This window comes from Hemitrygon akajei, chromosome 26, assembly GCF_048418815.1.
Source record: "Hemitrygon akajei chromosome 26, sHemAka1.3, whole genome shotgun sequence".
Lineage (NCBI taxonomy): Eukaryota > Metazoa > Chordata > Chondrichthyes > Myliobatiformes > Dasyatidae > Hemitrygon > Hemitrygon akajei.
In genome coordinates this window covers 39,949,940-39,969,347 of record NC_133149.1, presented here as the reverse complement: position 1 = coordinate 39,969,347, position 19,408 = coordinate 39,949,940, and the positions used below count along the sequence as shown (strand labels likewise).

Genomic DNA, 19,408 nt, shown 5'->3' with positions numbered 1-19,408 from the left:
CCTGCTGTGTTCCACCAGCATTTTGAGAAGTTGAAAGAACACATTGCAATCTGCCTGCAATAACTTAAGAAACATTTTTACTTAGCCAAACAAGTGGAAAACTTGGATAATTCAAGAAAATTTACAGAGAACCATACAATAGGAAATAATTCACAAAAATGACATTCATATATTTACTGAACATCTATGAAAATGGAGTATGCACCTTTTGTAATGGAAGGTGTCATGAGTCTGACGTAAAATAAGTACCACTGGGTTGTGGAATATCTATCACATTGCTAAACTGCTACAGAAATGGTTTATCTTAATAGAAGCAGTGTTTATATAGGGAATGGAATGATGAATAACCAGGCTGTTTTTATACTGGGTACTCAGTTTCTTAAGCCCAAGGTGGTGGAAAATTGTATATCACAATATATACCTAATCTAACCTATGCATACAAACAATGTAATTAAGATCTGTCTCATTAATAGCCATTACCTGACACTTGTATGGCATAAATGACATGCCACTGATTGAGATATGTTGATTTGCAACAATGTATGGAACAGGCTGCTGGATATAATACTGTGCACATCACATACATGAATAATACACAAACTTAATCAAATTAAAGAAACAGACATGAGACCAATGACTCAACTGATGACCATTAATCAGAATGCAACACAATTACAAAAGGGAAGAACACAATGCTCAATCCTGATCTTTTTGCCAGTTACCTACACACTAGTTTAATTTTGTCAGTAGCAAGTCCATTACAAACGACCAGAGTCTCAGGATTGAGTTTAATAAGGGGAAATTCTCTTTGGATTCTGGCACCTATTTGTTGTGCAGAAGTTTCTGCCAGATTGTGGTTAGGGACGTTGTGGGTTGGATGATGAAATTATGGGAGGCAAGAGAAGCCATAGGCTCTCTACTAATGGATGACCTCTGAAAAGACATTGGCAATTCTTGAGCCTCTTGTGTGCTGAAACAAAACTAATGTTTGCAATCTATCCTCCAGCCTGAAGCAGAGTATGGCCATCTGAAATGAAAATGATGGAAAACAACAAATTGAATGCACCACACCATGTTACAGCCCCTCAAAGAAACTAGCCTGCAAAACACGTACCTGGTGAATATTTGACTCTTGAACTTTTATTTCCTGAGGACTAGACCGTGATGGGTTCAAAAAATATAAGTGACTTTCCACCAATCCTGGAGTCTTCAGCAAACAAGAAATATTCAGGACAGTTCCCAGCAGGGTCTGTTGGTACATGTTACCATTTTTTGAATCCTTTGGTTCAATGTATGTCAAGAAAGCCTATTGATAGATTTAAGAAAATAATTACATTGAAATTTACAGATTTATAAAAAATCTAATATAGAATCTAAATATGCAACCAAGCAGCACCAATTGTATCTACACATTTTAAAAATAATTAGCAGCCACATTAAAACCTGTGGAAGGGTCCCAAAGATTATACAAATAAATGGTTTTTACCACTACCTCACAATAAGGTAGGATAGTAAAATAACATCAAGAAACAATGGAGGGTGACAGAGTTATTACAGCACCAGTGACCTGGGTTCAATTCAGCCGCTCCCTGTAAGGAGCTTCTATGTTTTCCACATGACCAGAGGGGTTTTATCCAAGTGCTTCAGTTTCCTCCCACACTCCAAAGACATACAAGTTAGTAGGTTAATTAGTCACAAGGATGTAATTGGGTGATGTGATCTCAATGAATCGGAAGGGCCTCCTACCATGTTATATCTCTAAATAAATGTTTTACTAAATAAAAATAAAAACAAAGGATTTGTTTGTGATTGGTACAAAGATTAGCATTTTGCATCAAGGGAAGGATTGGTAATTTAATGTCTTGAGAAAGGCAGAGCTGGGATATGAATACAAAGCTGTGCAAAGTTGAGTGAGTGTTTGTGAGACTAGCTGTGCTGAGTTCCAGCATAGTACACCCAAAATACAAGCATTTGAAGAAAGTAGCTGTGGAAAACTGAAAGCCATGGAACCAGTTCAAGTCAGCAATTTATTAAGAGCTGAACAAGAACAGGAAGAACAAGAAAATAAAGCTGACAGTTACATTTCTAAAGTAGCTTTCATCATATAAGCTATTTTTGGTTTAAATGTGAAGAAATGAGGCACTAATGTTTAACATTCCTCAGGGTTACTTCCAAAGTTAATATAGCAATCTTCGTCGCTACAGCACAACAGAAGTAATTTATGCTGCGTTCATTTTTCTGTTCAAACAAATAATCAAAACAGCACACCTTGCAAACAACTTCCCATTCTGTACATCAAGATGTCTGGAATCACCATGATAGTTTGAATTTTACATTACTAGTCTGGAATAGTGCACTCATCAATTGCTACAATATACTAGGAGCAAGTTATATTCTAAATTGAATTCTATGTAAAAAAAATTATCAAGTTGAAATACAGTGCCTGTATTTAAAGATTCAATGAAACCAGGACAGATATAACACCCATCTTCGAACAACATTACTCAAAGATTTTAGTTGAACCAGTGGACAAGATTGTCCCACAATGCAAGTAACATAGATACAATGGTAGAACAGAATAAGAAATTTGTTTTACTCATGAAATATTCTTTGTTTAGCCATACAGCATTGAGTAGGCCCTTCAAGCCACGCTGCCCCAGCAACCACCAACAATCCAGATTAACACGAATCCTAACCCAATTATGGGACAATTTACAATGACCAATTAACCTACCCAGTACATCTTTGGACTGTGGGAGGAAACCGAAGGACCCGGAGAATATATCTACTCATCTTCAATTGGCACTTTATTGTTTACCTGCACTGTACTCTTTCGATAGCTTTTACACTTTATTTTGCATTGCTATAATTTTATCTTATAAAATTATGCACTGTGCACTGTGTAATGATTTGATCTGTATAAACAGAATGCAAGACAAGCATTCCGTTGTATCTTGGCACAGGTGACAATAATAAACCAATAGCAATCAATACACATTATAAATGTCTGGACAGCTGAGTTGAATGGCATTTTAGGGAATGCATCTAACAGATTATAATACTCAACCACTTATCCTACATCAAGTTAACAGAAACAAAGCCAAACTAAAATAAAACCCCAGCAAAATAGGACAGAATTTTAGAGATTTCTTACTTGTGCTAGATCAAACTGTCGAGTGAAATAAAGAAGAATATCCAGATAGCTGTACAGCATTACATGGCAAAGATCCAATTCTTTAATCCGGTGCAATAATATGTCCAACACTGGAAATATGACTTCATTGAATGTCCTGACCTCTTCATCTGCCTTTAACATAATGATGACTTCATCCATGAACTCAGCAACATCTTCAAACTCTGTACAGGTAACAGAGATTACACCAGAGAGAAAAAAAATTAAGTAGAATTTATGATAAAATAGCTTACCACTAAGAATGTTCATTGCAAAACAGATTTTTAAAACTTAAAATTCTTATGAGTAGGGAGTAGAAACTTAACTGATACTTGGATGGGTGACCATGATGGATTAAATGACACTTCACATCTATATCTATCTCACCCACTGAGACTTTACTACAAGAAACAAGGGTATACTGATACACAGAGCCACATTTCATCCCACCTCCCTGTACACTCGTTAGGCTTTAAGTAATAGTGTCAGTCTAGCCTAATTACTTTAACAGCAGGGTGCCTCCAACTTTGGTTCGTTTAAGAATTATTTTATTTAAAGCCTTTATTTGCAAGTTAAAGCAGTTCCTATACAACAAGAGATCCTGCAGATACTGGAAATCCAGAGGAACACACACAGCATGCTGGAGAAACTCAGAAGGTAAGGCAGTATCTATGGAGAGGAATAAACAGCTGACTTTCTGGGGTGAGACCCAAAGGGAGAACAGGCCAGAATAAGAAGAGGGGAGGGAAGGAGTACAAGCTGGCAGGTGATAGGTGAAGCCAGGTGAGGGAAATAGGTTGGTGAGTGGGGGAGGAGGAATGAAGTGAGAAGCTGAGAGGTGATAGCTGGAAAAGGTAAAAGGCTGGAGGAGGAATCTGATAGGAGAGTGAACCATGGGAAAAAGGGAAGGAAGGGCACTAGAGGGAGATGATACACAGGTGAGAAGAGAAGGGAGAAGAGGGCAGCCATAATGGGGAATGCATAAATGGAGAAGGGAAGATATTGCCAGATGTTAGAGAAATTTATGTTAATGCTGTTAGGTTGGAGGCTACCCAACTGGAATTGGAGGAGTTGCTCCTCCAACCTGAGTGTGGCCTTATTGTGGCAGTAAAGGAGGCCATGTACTAACATTTCAGAATGGCAATGGGGAGTGGAATTAAAATGATCGGCCACTGGGGAATCTCGCTTGCTACAGATGGAGAAAAGGTGCTTAAAAAAGTGGTCATCCAATTAACGTCAGGTCTCAATGAGGCTACACCCAGAGCACCTACATCAATTCCATCCGCGAACAGAAACATTGCTGGATTTCAAACCGAGACTGGAATTCTGGATTTCAGAACATTCAGAACTACTCGAGTCCCTCACCCCTCCAGCCCCACTATTTGTTTCTTTGTCTGTGAAGATCCTACTAGAAAGCTGAAACTTATCAAGTGCTACAATCCATGCAACAACCCGATGAATAAAATTTGTCCTGATTTTCCAAAACTAGTGTTTATTAGAAATGTGTAGTTCTGTAAGTTGAACTGTAAGTTCAAAATAATTACTTGTACACACTACAATGAATAAGCACACAATTTCAATGGGAACCACTGCTCTTAAAAACTACACTTGAAATAGTTTGCTCAATGACTGGCATGTTAGAAACAGGATTGGAAACCCATTGTATTTTACACATGACCTGGCAATCGTGGCAGTTCTCTTTACAGGAGTTGCCTGACCTACTGAGTCTTTTCGGTAATTTCACAATTTTAATATCACCATTGTAGTGGAAATGGATACACAGAAGTGCAACACACACAAAATGCTGGTGGAACGCAGCAGGCCAGGCAGCATCTATAGGGAGAAGCACTGTCGACGTTTCGGGCCGAGACCCTTCGTCAGGACTAACTGTAAGGAAAGATAGTAAGAGATTTGAAAGTAGGAGGGGGAGGGGAAAATGCAAAATGATAGAAGACTGGAGGGGGTGGGGTGAAGCTGAGAGCCGGAAAGATGATTGGCAAAAGGGATACAGAGCTAGATAGAGAAGGGAAAGGATCATGGGATGGGAAGCCTAGGGAGAAAGAAAGAGGGAGATGGAGAACAGGCAGAGTGATGGGCAGAAAGAGAGAAAAAAAGGAGGGGGAAAAAACTAAATGTCAGGGATGGGGTAAGAAGGGGAGGAGGGGCATTAAGGGAAGTTAGAGAAGTCAATGTTCATGCCATCAGGTTGGAGGCTACCCAGCCGGTATATAAGGTGTTGTTCCTCCAACCTGAGTGTGGCTTCATCTTGACAGTAGAGGAGGCCATGGATAGACATATCAGAATGGGAATGGGACGTGGAATTAAAACGTGTGGCCACTGGGAGATCCTGTTTTCTCTGGCGGACAGAGCATAGGTGTTCAACGAAACAGTCTCCCAGTCTGCGTTGGGTCTCACCAATATATAAAAGGCCACATCAGGAGCACCGGACGCAGTATACCACACAGAAAGTGCACTGGTTTGAGTAACCTTCCCAAAGGAAGACTTATCCTAATGATTCTAGGGATGATTTCAGTAGCAAACTCCCTACGTGCAGCTCAGATAAAGCCAATTAATTTAACCTGAACTACAGTAGCCTTTCATCTCTTCTGTTGAGACTCATTCAGCTCCTTCATCATCTATTCAGGTTCCAATTTTGCAGAAACACTGAAGGTGCTTAGCACTCTAGCACCCCAGCTGACATCACTGCTATTCTCACCTACTGAACAATTTTGTTTTTCACATCAATTGTGACTAAGTTTCTTGGGCAATGAGAAATAGAACAACAGAGTACATAATTCAACCACTAATTCTGACTAGAATGCTAATCACCTCAAAGATACTGCACTGGTCACAAAGGAGTTGGAGTTGGAGTCTGAGCTTGTGGCAGGTGGTGTACAAATGCATTTTCATATTCAAAATTCCAAAAATATATCCTTCCATATCCATCAAGCCCCAAAACACAGAACAATGTAAAATGCTTCAACGCATCTCACACAAATAACATGACTGGAATATTTACTTACGTGGTCCACTTACTCCTTCAAGGAGCAAATCAACTACTTGTTCGTAGATATTCTGATTGACATAGATCTCAGGTGTGAGAAGGGCAGTGCGTGCATTAGACACAGTCAAGGCCTTACAACGAACAGCATATGTCAATAGGTTTTCTGGGACCTTTGTAATCTATTGAGAAAATATTATTTTTCAAATTGCAGGACAGAAAAAACATACAATTATGTAAAACTTTCCAAATAGACTAATTTACATACTGATTTTAACTCAAAGACTGAAAGTAGTTATAAATTGCTTTGCCTCTTTAAATATGTCCATCTGGACCACATCTCCTTTAGGCAAAAGCTTTCTTCAAGTACTGAAATACTGTGAAGTGAGAAATTCAGTACAGTTGAGGGTAAGCATGATGACCACTGAATGGAAATTGCCACTACTCATTTTCTCATCACACATGAAGAAAAGTCAATTGAATGACAGAGAAGGGTTACTATGCCCAAGGATTCAGGCACATAGTATGGTATTTGTCAATGTGGAGCACAGAGTGAGTTTGTAAAATCAGATGAGAGCAAAGGACGTTGGAAATAACAAAGGTGGAATGCTGCGGGAGAGGTATGGGCAAGAGGCAGAAGAGTCAAAGGGTGCCAGAGGAGGCGAAGGTGCAGGCACACCCACCTTGAGACACCAGGCAAAGTCATTTGATTCCAAATAATTGGTTTATTGATCAATTGGTTCTGATCATTACAGACTGTCTCTCTGGTGCTTCCCACTCCCTCCCCTCTCCATTACCCTCTTCCCACTCTCAGTCCACTACAGAGACCCACATCAGATTCAGGGTTCATCATCACTCATGCGTCACGAGAATTTTTATTTGTGAATCACATGCTCCTTTTCCTCCCCCACAATACAGCCCAACAAAACAGGAAAAATTGTAAAGAATGGAAAATTAAAAATTCTAAAACTGAAATGTCAGCAGCAAGTATCCATGTCCCTTTGCTCAGCACTTAGTTAAACCACCACTTGCAGCTACTACAGTCAGTAGTCTTTTTGAGTAAGTCTGTATTAACTTTGCACAATGTGATGGAACAAGATTTGCCTATTCCTCCTTGCAAAATTGCTCAGGTTAGTTGGGGAGAGGCAGTGGACTGCAATCTTAAGGTTTTGCCAAAGATGCTTGATCGGTTTAAGGTCAGGTCTCTGACTGGGCCACTCAAAGACATCAATTTTCCTCTTTTAAAGCCATTTCATGGTTGCTCTGGCAGTGTGCTTTGAGTTGTTGTCCTGAAAAATGAACTTCCTCCCCAATTTAAGTTTTCTGGCAGAGGCTAGCAGGTCTTTAAATCCAAAACCTCTCTGTATTTAGCAGCATTCACTGTCCCACTAATTCTGACCAGATTTCTAGTCCCTGCTGCAGAAAGCATCCCCACAGCATGATGCTACCCCCACCATATTTTACAGTAAGGATGGTGTTACCTGACTGATGCGCAATTTTAGATTTACACCACACACACCACTTAGTATCAAGGCCAAAAAGCTCCACTTCAGTCTCATCCGATCACAAGACCTTACTCCACATCTTTACAGTACCTTTTAAGTGATGCTTCACAAGGACATTACAGGCAAGGATATGCTTTTTACCAGGGCTTCTTCCTTGCCACTCTTCCATAAATACCCTTTTTGTGCAAGGCCTTAGAGATTGTGGAGCCATGAACTTCATTACCATTTGCAACCACTGACTTCTGCAGCTCACTCAGAGTGACTGTATGCATCACAGTAGCCTATCTCACAAGTGCCACTCTAAGTTTAGAGGTATAGCCAGTCCTAGGCAATGTGGCTGTGGCTTCATTTCTCCCCCCACATGTTCGCTGATGGACTGCACTGAGCTCCAAGACATTGCTTGTTCATTGCTTTTGAAAAGGTCTTGTATCCTTCCCTGGATTTGTGCTTCTCTATTATCATTTCCCTGACTTGTCTTGAATGCTCTTTTGTCTTTATTTTTGTTTGGTCTGTTGAAAATCTACCATACTGCTGGACCTGACAGAGAGAGGGGTCATTTAATCTTATGAATTCATTGAAAATAGGTGATCCTCCATTTTTCCACATCAACAAATTGGGAGAGTTGATAGGGTAATACTGTATATTGCACCTGAGGAAAGTTAGCATTGTAATTAGAAAGGGGATAAATATTTTTCAACCTCACAATTTAGATTTTTAATAAATTCTAAAACCTGTCAACAAGTTTTCTTCTGATTTGACATGATGCACAATGTATTGTAGATTGGCTCAAAAAATTCTACTTAAATATATTTTAAATTTAGAAAATGATTCAGTAAAATGTGAAAACATTTGTGAGGGCTGAATGCTTTTTCAAGGCACTGTATCAGAAACAGGTTTATCATCACACACGTCACTTTTTGTGCCAGCAGTACAATAAATAAAATTACTAATGTGCAAAAGTCTTAGGCACCCTAGCCTATAGTGCCTATAAAAAGGCACCCTGCCTGCCCTCCCCCCCGCCCCCACCACCTTGGAAGTTTTCATATTTTATTGTTTTACAACTTTGGATCACAGTGAATTTAATTTGGCTTTTTTGACTCTGATCAACAGGAAAAGACTCTTTTGTGTCAAAGTGAAAACAGATCTCTATAAAGTGATCTAAATTAATGACAAACACAAAATAATTGATTGCATAAGTACACACCCCCTTCAGGATTGTATTTAGTAGATGCAACTTTGGCAGCAATTACAGCTTTGAGTCTACGTGGATAGGTCTCTATCAGCTTTGCACATCTAGACACTGCAACTTGGCCCCAATTCTTCTTTACAAAACTGCTCAAGCTCTGTCAGATTGCATGGAGACCATCAGTGAACAGTCCTTTTCAAGTCCAGCCACAAATTCTCAATTGGATTGAGGTCTGGACTCTGACTTGACCACTCCAGGACATTATCTTTGGTGTTTTTAAGCCATTCCTGCACAGCTTTGGCTTTATTCTTGGGGTCATTGTCTTGCTGGAAAACAAATCGTCTCGCAAGTCACAGTTCTCTTGCAGACTGCATCAGGTTTTGCTCCAGGATTTCCCTGTATTTTGCTCTATTCATTTTACTCTCTACCTTCACAAGCCTTCCAGAGCCTGCTGCAGTGAAGCACCTCCACAGCATGATGCAGCCACCACCATGCTTCATGGTAGGGATGGTGTGCTTTTGATGATGTGCAGTGTTAAGCCTATACCAAAATAGGATTTAGTCTGATGGCCAAAAAGCTCCATTTTGGTTTAATCAGACCATTGAACCTTCTTCCAGCTGACTTCAGTTTCCCACATGCCTTTTGGCAAACTCAAGCTGAGATTTCATGCGAGTTCCCCCCTTCCCCACCAACAGTGGCTTTCTCTTTGCCACTCTCCCATAAAGCTGTGACTGGTGAAGAACCCAAGCAACAGTTGTATGCACAGTCACTCCCATTTCAGCCACCGAAGCTTGTAAATCCTCCAGAGTTGTCATGTGTCTCTTGGTGGTCTCCTTCACTAGTCCCCTCCTTGCACAGTCACTCAGTTTTGAGGACAGTTTGCTCTAGGCAGATTTACAGCTGTGCCACCTTCTTTCAATTTCTTGATGATTGACTTAACTGTACTCCAAGGGATATTCAGTGACTTGGAAATTTTCTTGTATCCACCTCCTGACTTGTGCTTTTCAATAATCTTTTTGTGGAGTTGCTTGGAGCATTCTTTTGTCTTCATGGTGTAGTTTTTGCCAGGATACTGACTTACCAGCAGTTGGACCTTCCAGACACAGGTGTATTTTTTCTACAATCAGTTGAAGCACCCTGACTGCACACAGTGATCTCTATTTAACTAATTATGTGACTTCTAAAACCAATTGGCTGCACCTGTGATTATTTGATGTGCCATATTAAAGAGGGGTAATACTTAAGCAATCAATTATTTTGTATTTTATATTTTTAATTAATTTAGATCACTTTGTAGAGATCTGTTTTCACTTTGACATGAAAGAGTTTTTTTGTGTTGATCAGCGTCAAAAAAACAAATTAAATCCACTGTGATTCAATGTTGCAAGACAATAATAGTGCCTACTTTTTATAGGCACTGTATGTGCCCAAGACACTTGCACAGTACTGTACTTAATCGTGCATACCTCGTCTTTCACTCTTTGGAAACAAGCAAACAGGTATTTCATGACTTCCTTCTCTCCAGCATCTCGATCAGCAGTTACATTAATAATGTTTCCTGGTGTCATCCATATTAAATGAGTTCCAGGTTCTGGGATCAACATTCGGCTAAACAAAGCCTGTTAAAGTAAACCGTAACTAAAGTTAATCTTTGCCACCGTAATTTCAGACAAAGGGTAAGGTGGCCAGAATTCCTAGTTCTCTTCATTTCTAAATACTGAAACACAACACTGAACACAAACTCACAACATTGCCCACATGCACCAAGTATAATGTAGTCAGAAAGGTACCTGGCAGGGTCGTCCTCTTAGTCCTTTGTAATTTAACTTGGTTCTAGAACCTCTTGCTAGTGTTCTTTGGAATTCCAATAGTATTCAGGGTATTAAGAGAGGGGATAAAATGCACAAGGTTTCCTGATATGCAGACAACTTGTTAGTCTACATTTCAGATTCTAAGAAATCTATTCCTTCCATGTTATCCATATTCTCTGAATTTAGTAGTTTTTCTGGATATAAGTTAAATTTATACAAAAGTGAGTTATTTCCCATTAATAATCATTTGGATCAGTATGAGCAATTATCTTTTAGTATTGCTAAAAATCAATTTACTTATCTTGGTATTAAAGTTACTAAGAATTTTAAAGATCTGTTTAAATGTAATTTTCTCCCATTAATTGATCAAACCCAACAAATACTGTCTAAATGGTCTCCTATTACACTATCATTAATTGGTTGAATTAATGCTATTAAAATGATAGTTCTACCAAAATTCTTATATATATTTCAAGCAGTTCCTTGATTTGTTCCTAAACGGTTTTTTGACAGAATAGACTAAAATTTTATCCTATATTTGGAACAATAAAAATCCTAGATTGAGTAAACTTTTATTGCAGAAATTAAAAAAGGATGATGCTATGGCTTTGCCAAATCTTAGACTGTACTACTGGGCAATTAATATTCGATATATTACCTGTTGGATTCATTATTCAGACATATATGACTGTCCTTTATGGGTGGAATTGGAGAAAAACCTCGGTGAAGGGGTATTCCTTGGCCTCTTTACTGGGAGCTCCTCTTCCTTTTCTGCTCTCTAAGTTTGGTAGACAAGACCTTAATCCTATTATTAAACATACGTTAAGAATTTGGTTTCAGTTTCACAGATTTTTTGAATTAAATAATTTTGTCCTTTCTAGTAAAATATATCGGAACTATTTTTTTTTAAACCATCAATTTCAGATCAGGCTTTTTTAATTTGGAAAACCAAAGGAAAAATAACTTTTTCAGATTTGTTTATAGGGGATTGTTTAATGTCTTTTTCTCAGCTAGCGGATAAATTTGATTTATCCAATGTACACTTTTTTTAGATATTTACAAATTAGGAATTTTTTAAATTTTTTTTACATACTTTGCTACAATTTATAAATGGTTATTGAATTTACGAATGATATCGAACGATAAAATTAAAGCTGCCTGGGAACTGGAATTTCAAGAGTTACTTTCAGATAATCAATGGAGTAAAAATTTTCATCTGGTTACTTCATCTATTTGTGCCCGTCACTCCTTGATACAGTTCAGGGTAGTGCATCGGGCACATATGTCAAAGGATAAATTAGCCCGTATTTTTCCCAATATTAATCCTATTTGTGATAGACATAATATACAGGTGGCCACTTTAAGCTCACATGTTTTGGTCTTGTAAAAGTTGGGAGAATTTTTGGAAAGATGTTTTTAAAACCTTATCAAAAGTGCTGGATCTGGATTTACAACCAAACTTATTTACAGCTATTTTTGGGATTATTCCATCGGAAGCAGGATATATTCCTGCTTCCGCTCAGCAGATGACAGCCTTTTCAACCTTATTGGCTAGAAAAGCCATTTTACTTAAATGGAAGGACCCTAACCCTCCTACCACCTTTTATTGGCTTTCCTCTATCATGTCCTGCCTAAGTCTACAGAAAATAAGTCAAACATTGGATACATCGTTTAAATTTGAAGAAATCTGGTGACTTTTTATTCAATATTTTCATATGATCCGATTTTTGTACTGATTCTCTTCCAGCTATTTTTTCAGAACCTTGGATTTGATCAGAGAGTCTCTCTTCTCTTCAAGGTCGGCAGAGGAGCGGCAAGTGAAGGAGTGAGGGCGGGGATTGGCTGAGAAGGTAAGCTCTTGGGAGTCTTTTTTCTGTTGTTTTCAGGAACGGTTGATTTAAAAACCAGGCAGGACCAGCCTGCAACACATACCTATAAGATCTGCAGAGGTGCAGCAAGTGAAACAAATTAGTCAATTTATCAGCCAATATAAGCAAGGTTTGCTCTAGGGGAGCGGCCTTGTCAGAAAAATGCAAGTCTTTGGCTTGAGAGTCTTCGGTGAGGAGGCTGAGGGAGGAGACCACGCCACAGTTGGAGAGGGTGAGAAGTGGTGAAGAAATGACAGGTAAACTGATTCAGTGTGATGCTTGCCTGATGTGGGAGGTCAGGGACACTGATGGTGCCTCCGGCTGCTACAACTGTGTTAAGTGTGTCCAGGCTCAGCTCCTGAAGGACCATGTTGGGCACTGGAGAGGCAACTGGATGACCTCAGGTTCATCCTGAAAAACGAGAGTTTTCTGGACAGGACCTGCAGTGAGATCGTTACACTGAAGATACCGGGGGGGGGGGGGGGGGGGGGGGGGGCATGATGAGGAAGGGATGGATGTTTGGAGTACAGGAGACCCCAGGGGATGTACCTCTTGAAAACAGGTTCACCCTCTTGGAAGCTGTCGGGACAGAAGACACTGCCAGGTCTGCGAGTCAAAAATTGGCGCTGAAGCAAAGCCGAGGAGACAGACGTCAGGTAAAGCCGTGGTAATAAGGGACTCCATAGTGAGAGGTACAGAAAGGGGTTTCTGCGGCAACAGGCGGGATTTAAGGACGTGTGTTGCCTCTCTAGTGCCAGGATCCAGGACGTCACGGACCGATTGCAGGGCATCCTAAGGGTGAAGGTGAACAGCCAGAATTGGTAGTGCATGTTGGCACAAATGACGTTGGGAAGAAGAGGAAAGAAATTCTGCAGCATGACTTCAGAGAACTCGGAAGAAGGCTGAAAAGCAGGACCTCCAGGGTGGTTATCTCCGGTTTGCTTCCAGTTCCTTGTGCTGGTGAGGGCAGGAACAGGGAAATAGGGGATCAGAATGTGTGGCTGAGGAGCTGGTGCAGGAAGCAGGGATTTAGATTCTTAGACCACTGGGATCTGCTTTGGTGTAAAGATGAATTGTACAAAAGAGACGGGTTGCACCTTAACATGCAGGGACCAGCATTCTGGCAGGCAGGTTTGCCACTGCCACACGGGTGTGTTTAAACTAAGTAGTGGGGGGAGGAGACGAACTGTAAATAAGGATGGAGTTAAAGGGAAAGAGAATAAGTTAAGAAAGACAACAGAATTAACGGGGCAGAAAACTCAGGAAGGGATCGGAGAGTATGGCCAAGTGCAATAGGAAAGCGCAATGTGAAAGGTGAGGGAAGTAATGGATTAAAGGTATTATATATGAATGCACGAAGTGTAAGAAATAAAGTGGATGAGCTTGAGGCTCAGTTGGAAATTGGCAAGTATGATGTTGTAGGAATAACAGAGACATGGCTGCAAGAGGACCAGGGCTGGGAAATGAATATTCAAGGGTATACGTCCTATCGAAAGGACAGACAGGTGGGCAGAGGGGGTGGAGTGGCTCTGTTGGTGAGGAATGTAATTCAGTCCCTTGCGAGGGGTGACATAGAATCAGGAGATGAGGAGTCAGTATGGATAGAACTGAGAAATTGTAAGGGCAAAAAGACCCTAATGGGAGTTATCTACAGGCCCCCAAACAGTAGCCTGAATATAGGGTGCAAGTTGAATGAAGAGTTAAAATTGGCATGTCGCAAAGCTAATGCTACGGTTGTTATGGGGGATTTCAACATGCAGGTAGACAGGGAAAATCAGGTTGGTACTGGACCCCAAGAAAGGGAGTTTGTGGAGTGCCTCCGAGATGGATTCTTAGAGCAGCTTGTACTGGAGCCTACCAAGGAGAAGGCAATTCTGGATTTAGTTATGTGTAATGAACTGGATTTGATAAGGGAACTCGAGGTAAAGGAGCCATTAGGAAGTAGTGACCATAATATGATGTTTTAATCTACAATTTGAGAGGGAGAAGGGAAAATCTGAAGTGTCAGTATTACAGTTGAAAAAAGGGGACTATGGAGCCATGAGGGAGGAGCTGGCCAAAGTTGACTGGAAAGATACTCTAGCAGGGATGACAGTGGAACAACAATGGCAGGTATTTCTGGGAAAAATACAGAAGGTGCAGGATCAGTTCATTCCATAGAGGAAGAAAGATTCTAAGGGGAGTAAGGGGCGACCGTGGCTGGCAAGGGAAGTCAAGGACAGTATAAAAATAAAAGAGAAGTATAACATAGCAAAGGTGAGCGGGAAGCCAGAGGATTGGGAAACTTTTAAAGAGCAACAGAAGATAACTAAAAAGGCAATACAGGGAGAAAAGATGAGGTACGAAGGTAAGCTAGCCAAGAATATAAAGGAGGATAGTAAAAGTTTCTTCAGGTATGTGAAGAGGAAAAAGATTAGTTAAGACCAAAGTTGGGCCCTTGAATACAGAAACAGGTGAAATTATTATGGGGAACAAGGAAATGGCAGACGAGTTGAACTTTGGATCGATCTTCATTAGGGAAGACACAAACAATCTCCCAGATGTAATACTGGCCGGAGGACCTAGGGTAACGGAGGAACTGAAGGAAATCCACATTAGGCAGAAAATGGTTTTGGGTAGACTGATGGGACTGAAGGCTGATAAATCCCCAGGGCCTGATGGTCTGCATCCCAGGGTCCTTAAGGAGGTGGCTCTAGAAATCGTGGACACATTGGTAATCATTTTCCAATGTTCTATAGATTCAGGATCAGTTCCTGTGAATTGGAGGATAGCTAATGTTATCCCACTTTTTAAGAAAGGAGGGAGAGAGAAAACAGGGAATTATAGACCAGTTAGCCTGACATCAGTGGTGGGGAAGATGCTGGAGTCAATTATAAAAGATAAAATAGCAGCACATTTGGATAGCAGTAATAGGATCCGTCCGAATCAGCATGGATTTACGAAGGGGAAATCATGCTTGACTAATCTTCTGGAATTTTTTGAGGATGTAACTATGAAAATGGACAAGGGAGAGCCAGTGGATGTAGTGTACCTGGACTTTCAGAAAGCCTTTGATAAGGTCCCACATAGGAGATTAGTGGGCAAAATTAGAGCACATGGTATTAAGGGTAGGGTACTAACATGGATAGAAAATTGGTTGGCAAGACAGGAAACAGTAGGGATTAATGGGTCCTTTCAGAATGACAGGCAGTGACTAGCGGGGTACCGCAAGGCTCCGTGCTGGGACTGCAGCTATTTACAATATACATTAATGATTTAGATGAAGGGATTAAAAGTAACATTAGCAAATTTGCAGATGACACAAAGCTGGGTGGCAGTGTGAAATATGAAGAGGATGTTAGGAGAATGCAGGGTGACTTGGACAGGTTGGGTGAGTGGGCAGATGCAGTTTAATGTGGATAAATGTGAGGTTATCCACTTTGGTGGCAAGAACAGGAAGGCAGATTACTATCTGAATGGTGTCAAGTTAGGAAAAGGGGAAGGACAACAAGATCTAGGTGTCCTTGTTCATTAGTTACTACAAGTAATCATGCAGGTACAGCAGGCAGTGAAGAAAGCTAATAGCATGTTGGCCTTCATAACAAGGGGAGTTGAGTATAGGAGCAAAGAGGTCCTTCTGCAGTTGTACAGGGCCCTGGTGAGACCACACTTGGGAGTATTATGTTCAGTTCTGGTCTCCAAATTTGAGGAAGGACATTCTTGCTATTGAGGGAGTGCAGCGTAGGTTCACAAGGTTAATTCCCAGGATGGCGGGACTGTCATATGTTGAAAGATTGGAGCGACTGGGCTTGTATACACTGGAATTTAGAAGGATGAGAGGGGATCTGATTGAAACATATAAGATTATTAAGGGATTGGACACACTAGAGGCAGGAAACATGTTCCCGATGTTGGGGGAGTCCAGAACCAGAGGCCACAGTTTAAGAATAAGGGGTAGGCTATTTAGAACAGAGTTGAGGAAAAACTTTTTCACCCAGAGAGTTGTGGATCTGTGGAATGTTCTGCCTCAGAAGGCAGTGGAGGTCAATTCTCTGGATACTTTCAATAAAGAGTTAGATAGAGCTCTTAAAGATAGCAGAGTCAATGGATATGGGGAGAAGACAGGAATGGGATACTGATTGTGGATGATCAGCCATGATCAGATTGAATGGCGGAGCTGGCTTGAAGGGTCAAATGGCCTACTCCTGCACCTATTGTCTATTCTTCTGGTTTTTTTCTCAGGATGGACTGCCCAGTCCCTTTTTCTCTCTCTGTTTACAATAGTGTTTTTTTCTCATTTCTTTCATATAAAAGTTTCTAATAGTCCTTCTTGTCTTCATAAATTGATAAGAGAATTATACATTCTATATCAAATTCATACGCTGTAGATCAACACTATGTGTGATTCTGATATTGTTTACCTTCAGTATGTACTGCTATTGATATATATACCAGAGATATTCTCCTCCTGTTTGTATACACACTTTTTTTTTTAAAAAAAAGCAATAAAAATTTGAAAAAAGAAAGAAAGAAAGAAAAAAAATGCTGGATATTGACAAATCTACCTGGTTTACTGGGTCCATTTTAGATTGCAAGCTGTAATAAGAGAGTTCAAAACATGGAGAAGGCCACAATGATACACTGCCTTAAAAGCTTTGTCGCAGAGTTGCTCAGAGTCAAGGCCGTTTGAAGAAACACAAGCTCAGTGGTATATAGTGGAGGTATATAAAACATGGGAATTTAATTCATTTGACTGCAATAGCATACATGTACAAAAGCTAATGTTACTTTTCCCTTGATCATTATCCTTTAGAATCAAAGTGTACTGTGACATGGAAGGTTTCTGTCCACTATGCAAAAGAAAACTTGGTAAGTGTCAGTGAAGTGGTCCTTTAGATGAACACAAGGGGTTAGTCACGTCAAGCTGTGCTGAGCTGCCACCAGGGTTGGAGCAGAATTTCTCCAGCGATTTCCTGACTACTCCTAGGGGTTTTACTTCTCTCAAAGACTGGGTGACAGGAATCCAAGAGACTGGAAATGGTCATGTGGGTGCACCACATTTGGATTTGTCCTGCCTTCCTTTCCATTTCAGCATTTGATTTTGAAGCCAAAATGAACATCCAGTGCTTAGCTTTGAACTTTGTATTGTTGAATAGATGTAGTGCTAATAATTAGAGTCCGAGAGATATTCTGAGTGCAATGGCTAAGTTATGAGGAGGGGTTGCCATCCTGCACTGGGTACAGTTACAGAACATATCTGTCAGATGCAATTTGAGTGGCAGACATTGTTTAAAATAAACAATCATCAGAGAATATAAATGCAAGAATTTGTTTTTGAATGTAACAAAACTGTAGCTAGGATTTGCAGATGTGTTGGTTCTAGAATATAGTTTTTTTTTGTGTGCCATACTCTGCCAGAGCCTCGACGACCATTTTTTTTTCAAGTGGTTGTCTTGGAGGAAAGATTCTGTGAGTGGTCCCCCATGTTCTTCTCACAGCACAGTGTTCTTTTTTTACGAGGCCAAGTTGCGAGCTTGACACTCAACCCGGCACAGCATGCCCGGGAACGGCCCGAACTGGATTCACACTCGGGAACCTTCACTCCAGAGTCTGGCACTGATGTCACTGCGCCATCAGCTGGCCATATAAAGTTTCAGCAAGCTTTTAAAAAAATAACCAAGAATTCTCAGTGCAATAAATGGATTCTTCTTGTTGACAGAAGGGGAGTGGTGGTAAGTGGAAGATATGAGTATGAGAGTCACAGTAAAGAGTTAATTGGTAGTTGGGAAGGAAAACCAGATGGATAAAAGAATTGTGTAAGATATTACGCAATTGCTTTTTAAAAAATTCAATAGCCAAGCAACTGGGTAAGATTAACTCATGTAATATCAAACATGAATTAAAGCTCCTTTGGTTTATTCCCATATTTAATGCATTACATTTCCCTATCATCTACTGGTGAATTTCACTGCAAGTTACATGGGATTTCACACAGCACAGATACAATTAATTACAGGAATCTTTCAATCTTATTCATTTCTAGCTTTTAGTCAGATTCTCCAAGCAGTTAGCAATTATCCTAATACCATTCAGATCAGTTAAATAACCATGAGTCGACAATTATTAAAACAGATCTGCGCCAACTTTAGTTTTCCATTATCAATAAAAATGCTGTTAAAACCCATATTGCAAAGTGAAGCATTTCATAGAGTAATACAGCAAGGGAACAGGCCCTTAGGCCCAACTTGCCCATGCCAACCATGATGCCCACACCAAGGCAATCCCATTTGTTCAAGTTTGGCCCATATTCCTCTAAACTTCTATCTCTGTACTTATCCAAATACCTTTTGAATGTTTCTATTGTACTGCCTCAACAACTTTCTCTGGCAGCTCATTCCATATATACACCACCTTCTGGATGAAGTTGCCTCTCAAATCCCTTTAAAACTTTTCACCTCTCACCTTGAGCTTATGCCCTCCAATTATTTCGGTCCCCATCTCTGGTAAAAATGCCTATGCGTGTTCATCCTATCAACAGCTATCATGATTTTATACACCTCTAAGGTGACCCTTCAATCTCCTATGTTCCAAGGAATATCGTCCTAGTCTGCCCAACCTCTCCCTATAACTCAGGCCCTTAGGTCCTGGCAGCAGCCTTGTAAATTATCACTGCTCTCTCCAGTTTTCCTCTAAAAGAACAACTAAAACTATACATACCTGTTCAACATTGTTCATATCAAGCCAGTCCTGTCCATCCAGATCCATTGCCATATCCTCCAAAAACACACAGCGTGGTGGAATTCCATTCCCTCCCTTCAAAATCGGACCACCTATAAATATATCAAAATAACTTTAATGACACTTGTCAGAAGTTGAGTTAATAAA

General features: G+C 40.2%; 1 protein-coding gene and 1 long non-coding RNA gene across 7 annotated transcripts in view; one reads left to right on the top strand and one right to left on the bottom strand.

Annotated features, from left to right (window-relative positions):
* Positions 1–19,408, top strand: part of LOC140716902 (uncharacterized) — a 130,842-nt gene that overhangs the window by 54,356 nt on the left and 57,078 nt on the right. The window contains exons 2-3 of the long non-coding RNA XR_012096381.1: positions 12,475–12,526; positions 17,337–17,392. This is a non-coding gene — a long non-coding RNA (uncharacterized lncRNA). The remainder of the gene's footprint in view (positions 1–12,474; positions 12,527–17,336; positions 17,393–19,408) is intronic.
* The window catches only part of ube4a (ubiquitination factor E4A (UFD2 homolog, yeast)), a 72,500-nt gene that overhangs the window by 37,450 nt on the left and 15,642 nt on the right, over positions 1–19,408 (bottom strand). For all 6 annotated transcript variants that reach the window (XM_073029970.1, XM_073029967.1, XM_073029972.1 and 3 more), the window contains 5 exons: positions 19,241–19,353; positions 10,332–10,484; positions 6,197–6,356; positions 3,156–3,358; positions 1,116–1,307 (listed from right to left, as the gene is read on the bottom strand). In XM_073029970.1, the coding sequence (XP_072886071.1) occupies positions 1,116–1,307; positions 3,156–3,358; positions 6,197–6,356; positions 10,332–10,484; positions 19,241–19,353 (821 nt within the window). The remainder of the gene's footprint in view (positions 1–1,115; positions 1,308–3,155; positions 3,359–6,196; positions 6,357–10,331; positions 10,485–19,240; positions 19,354–19,408) is intronic.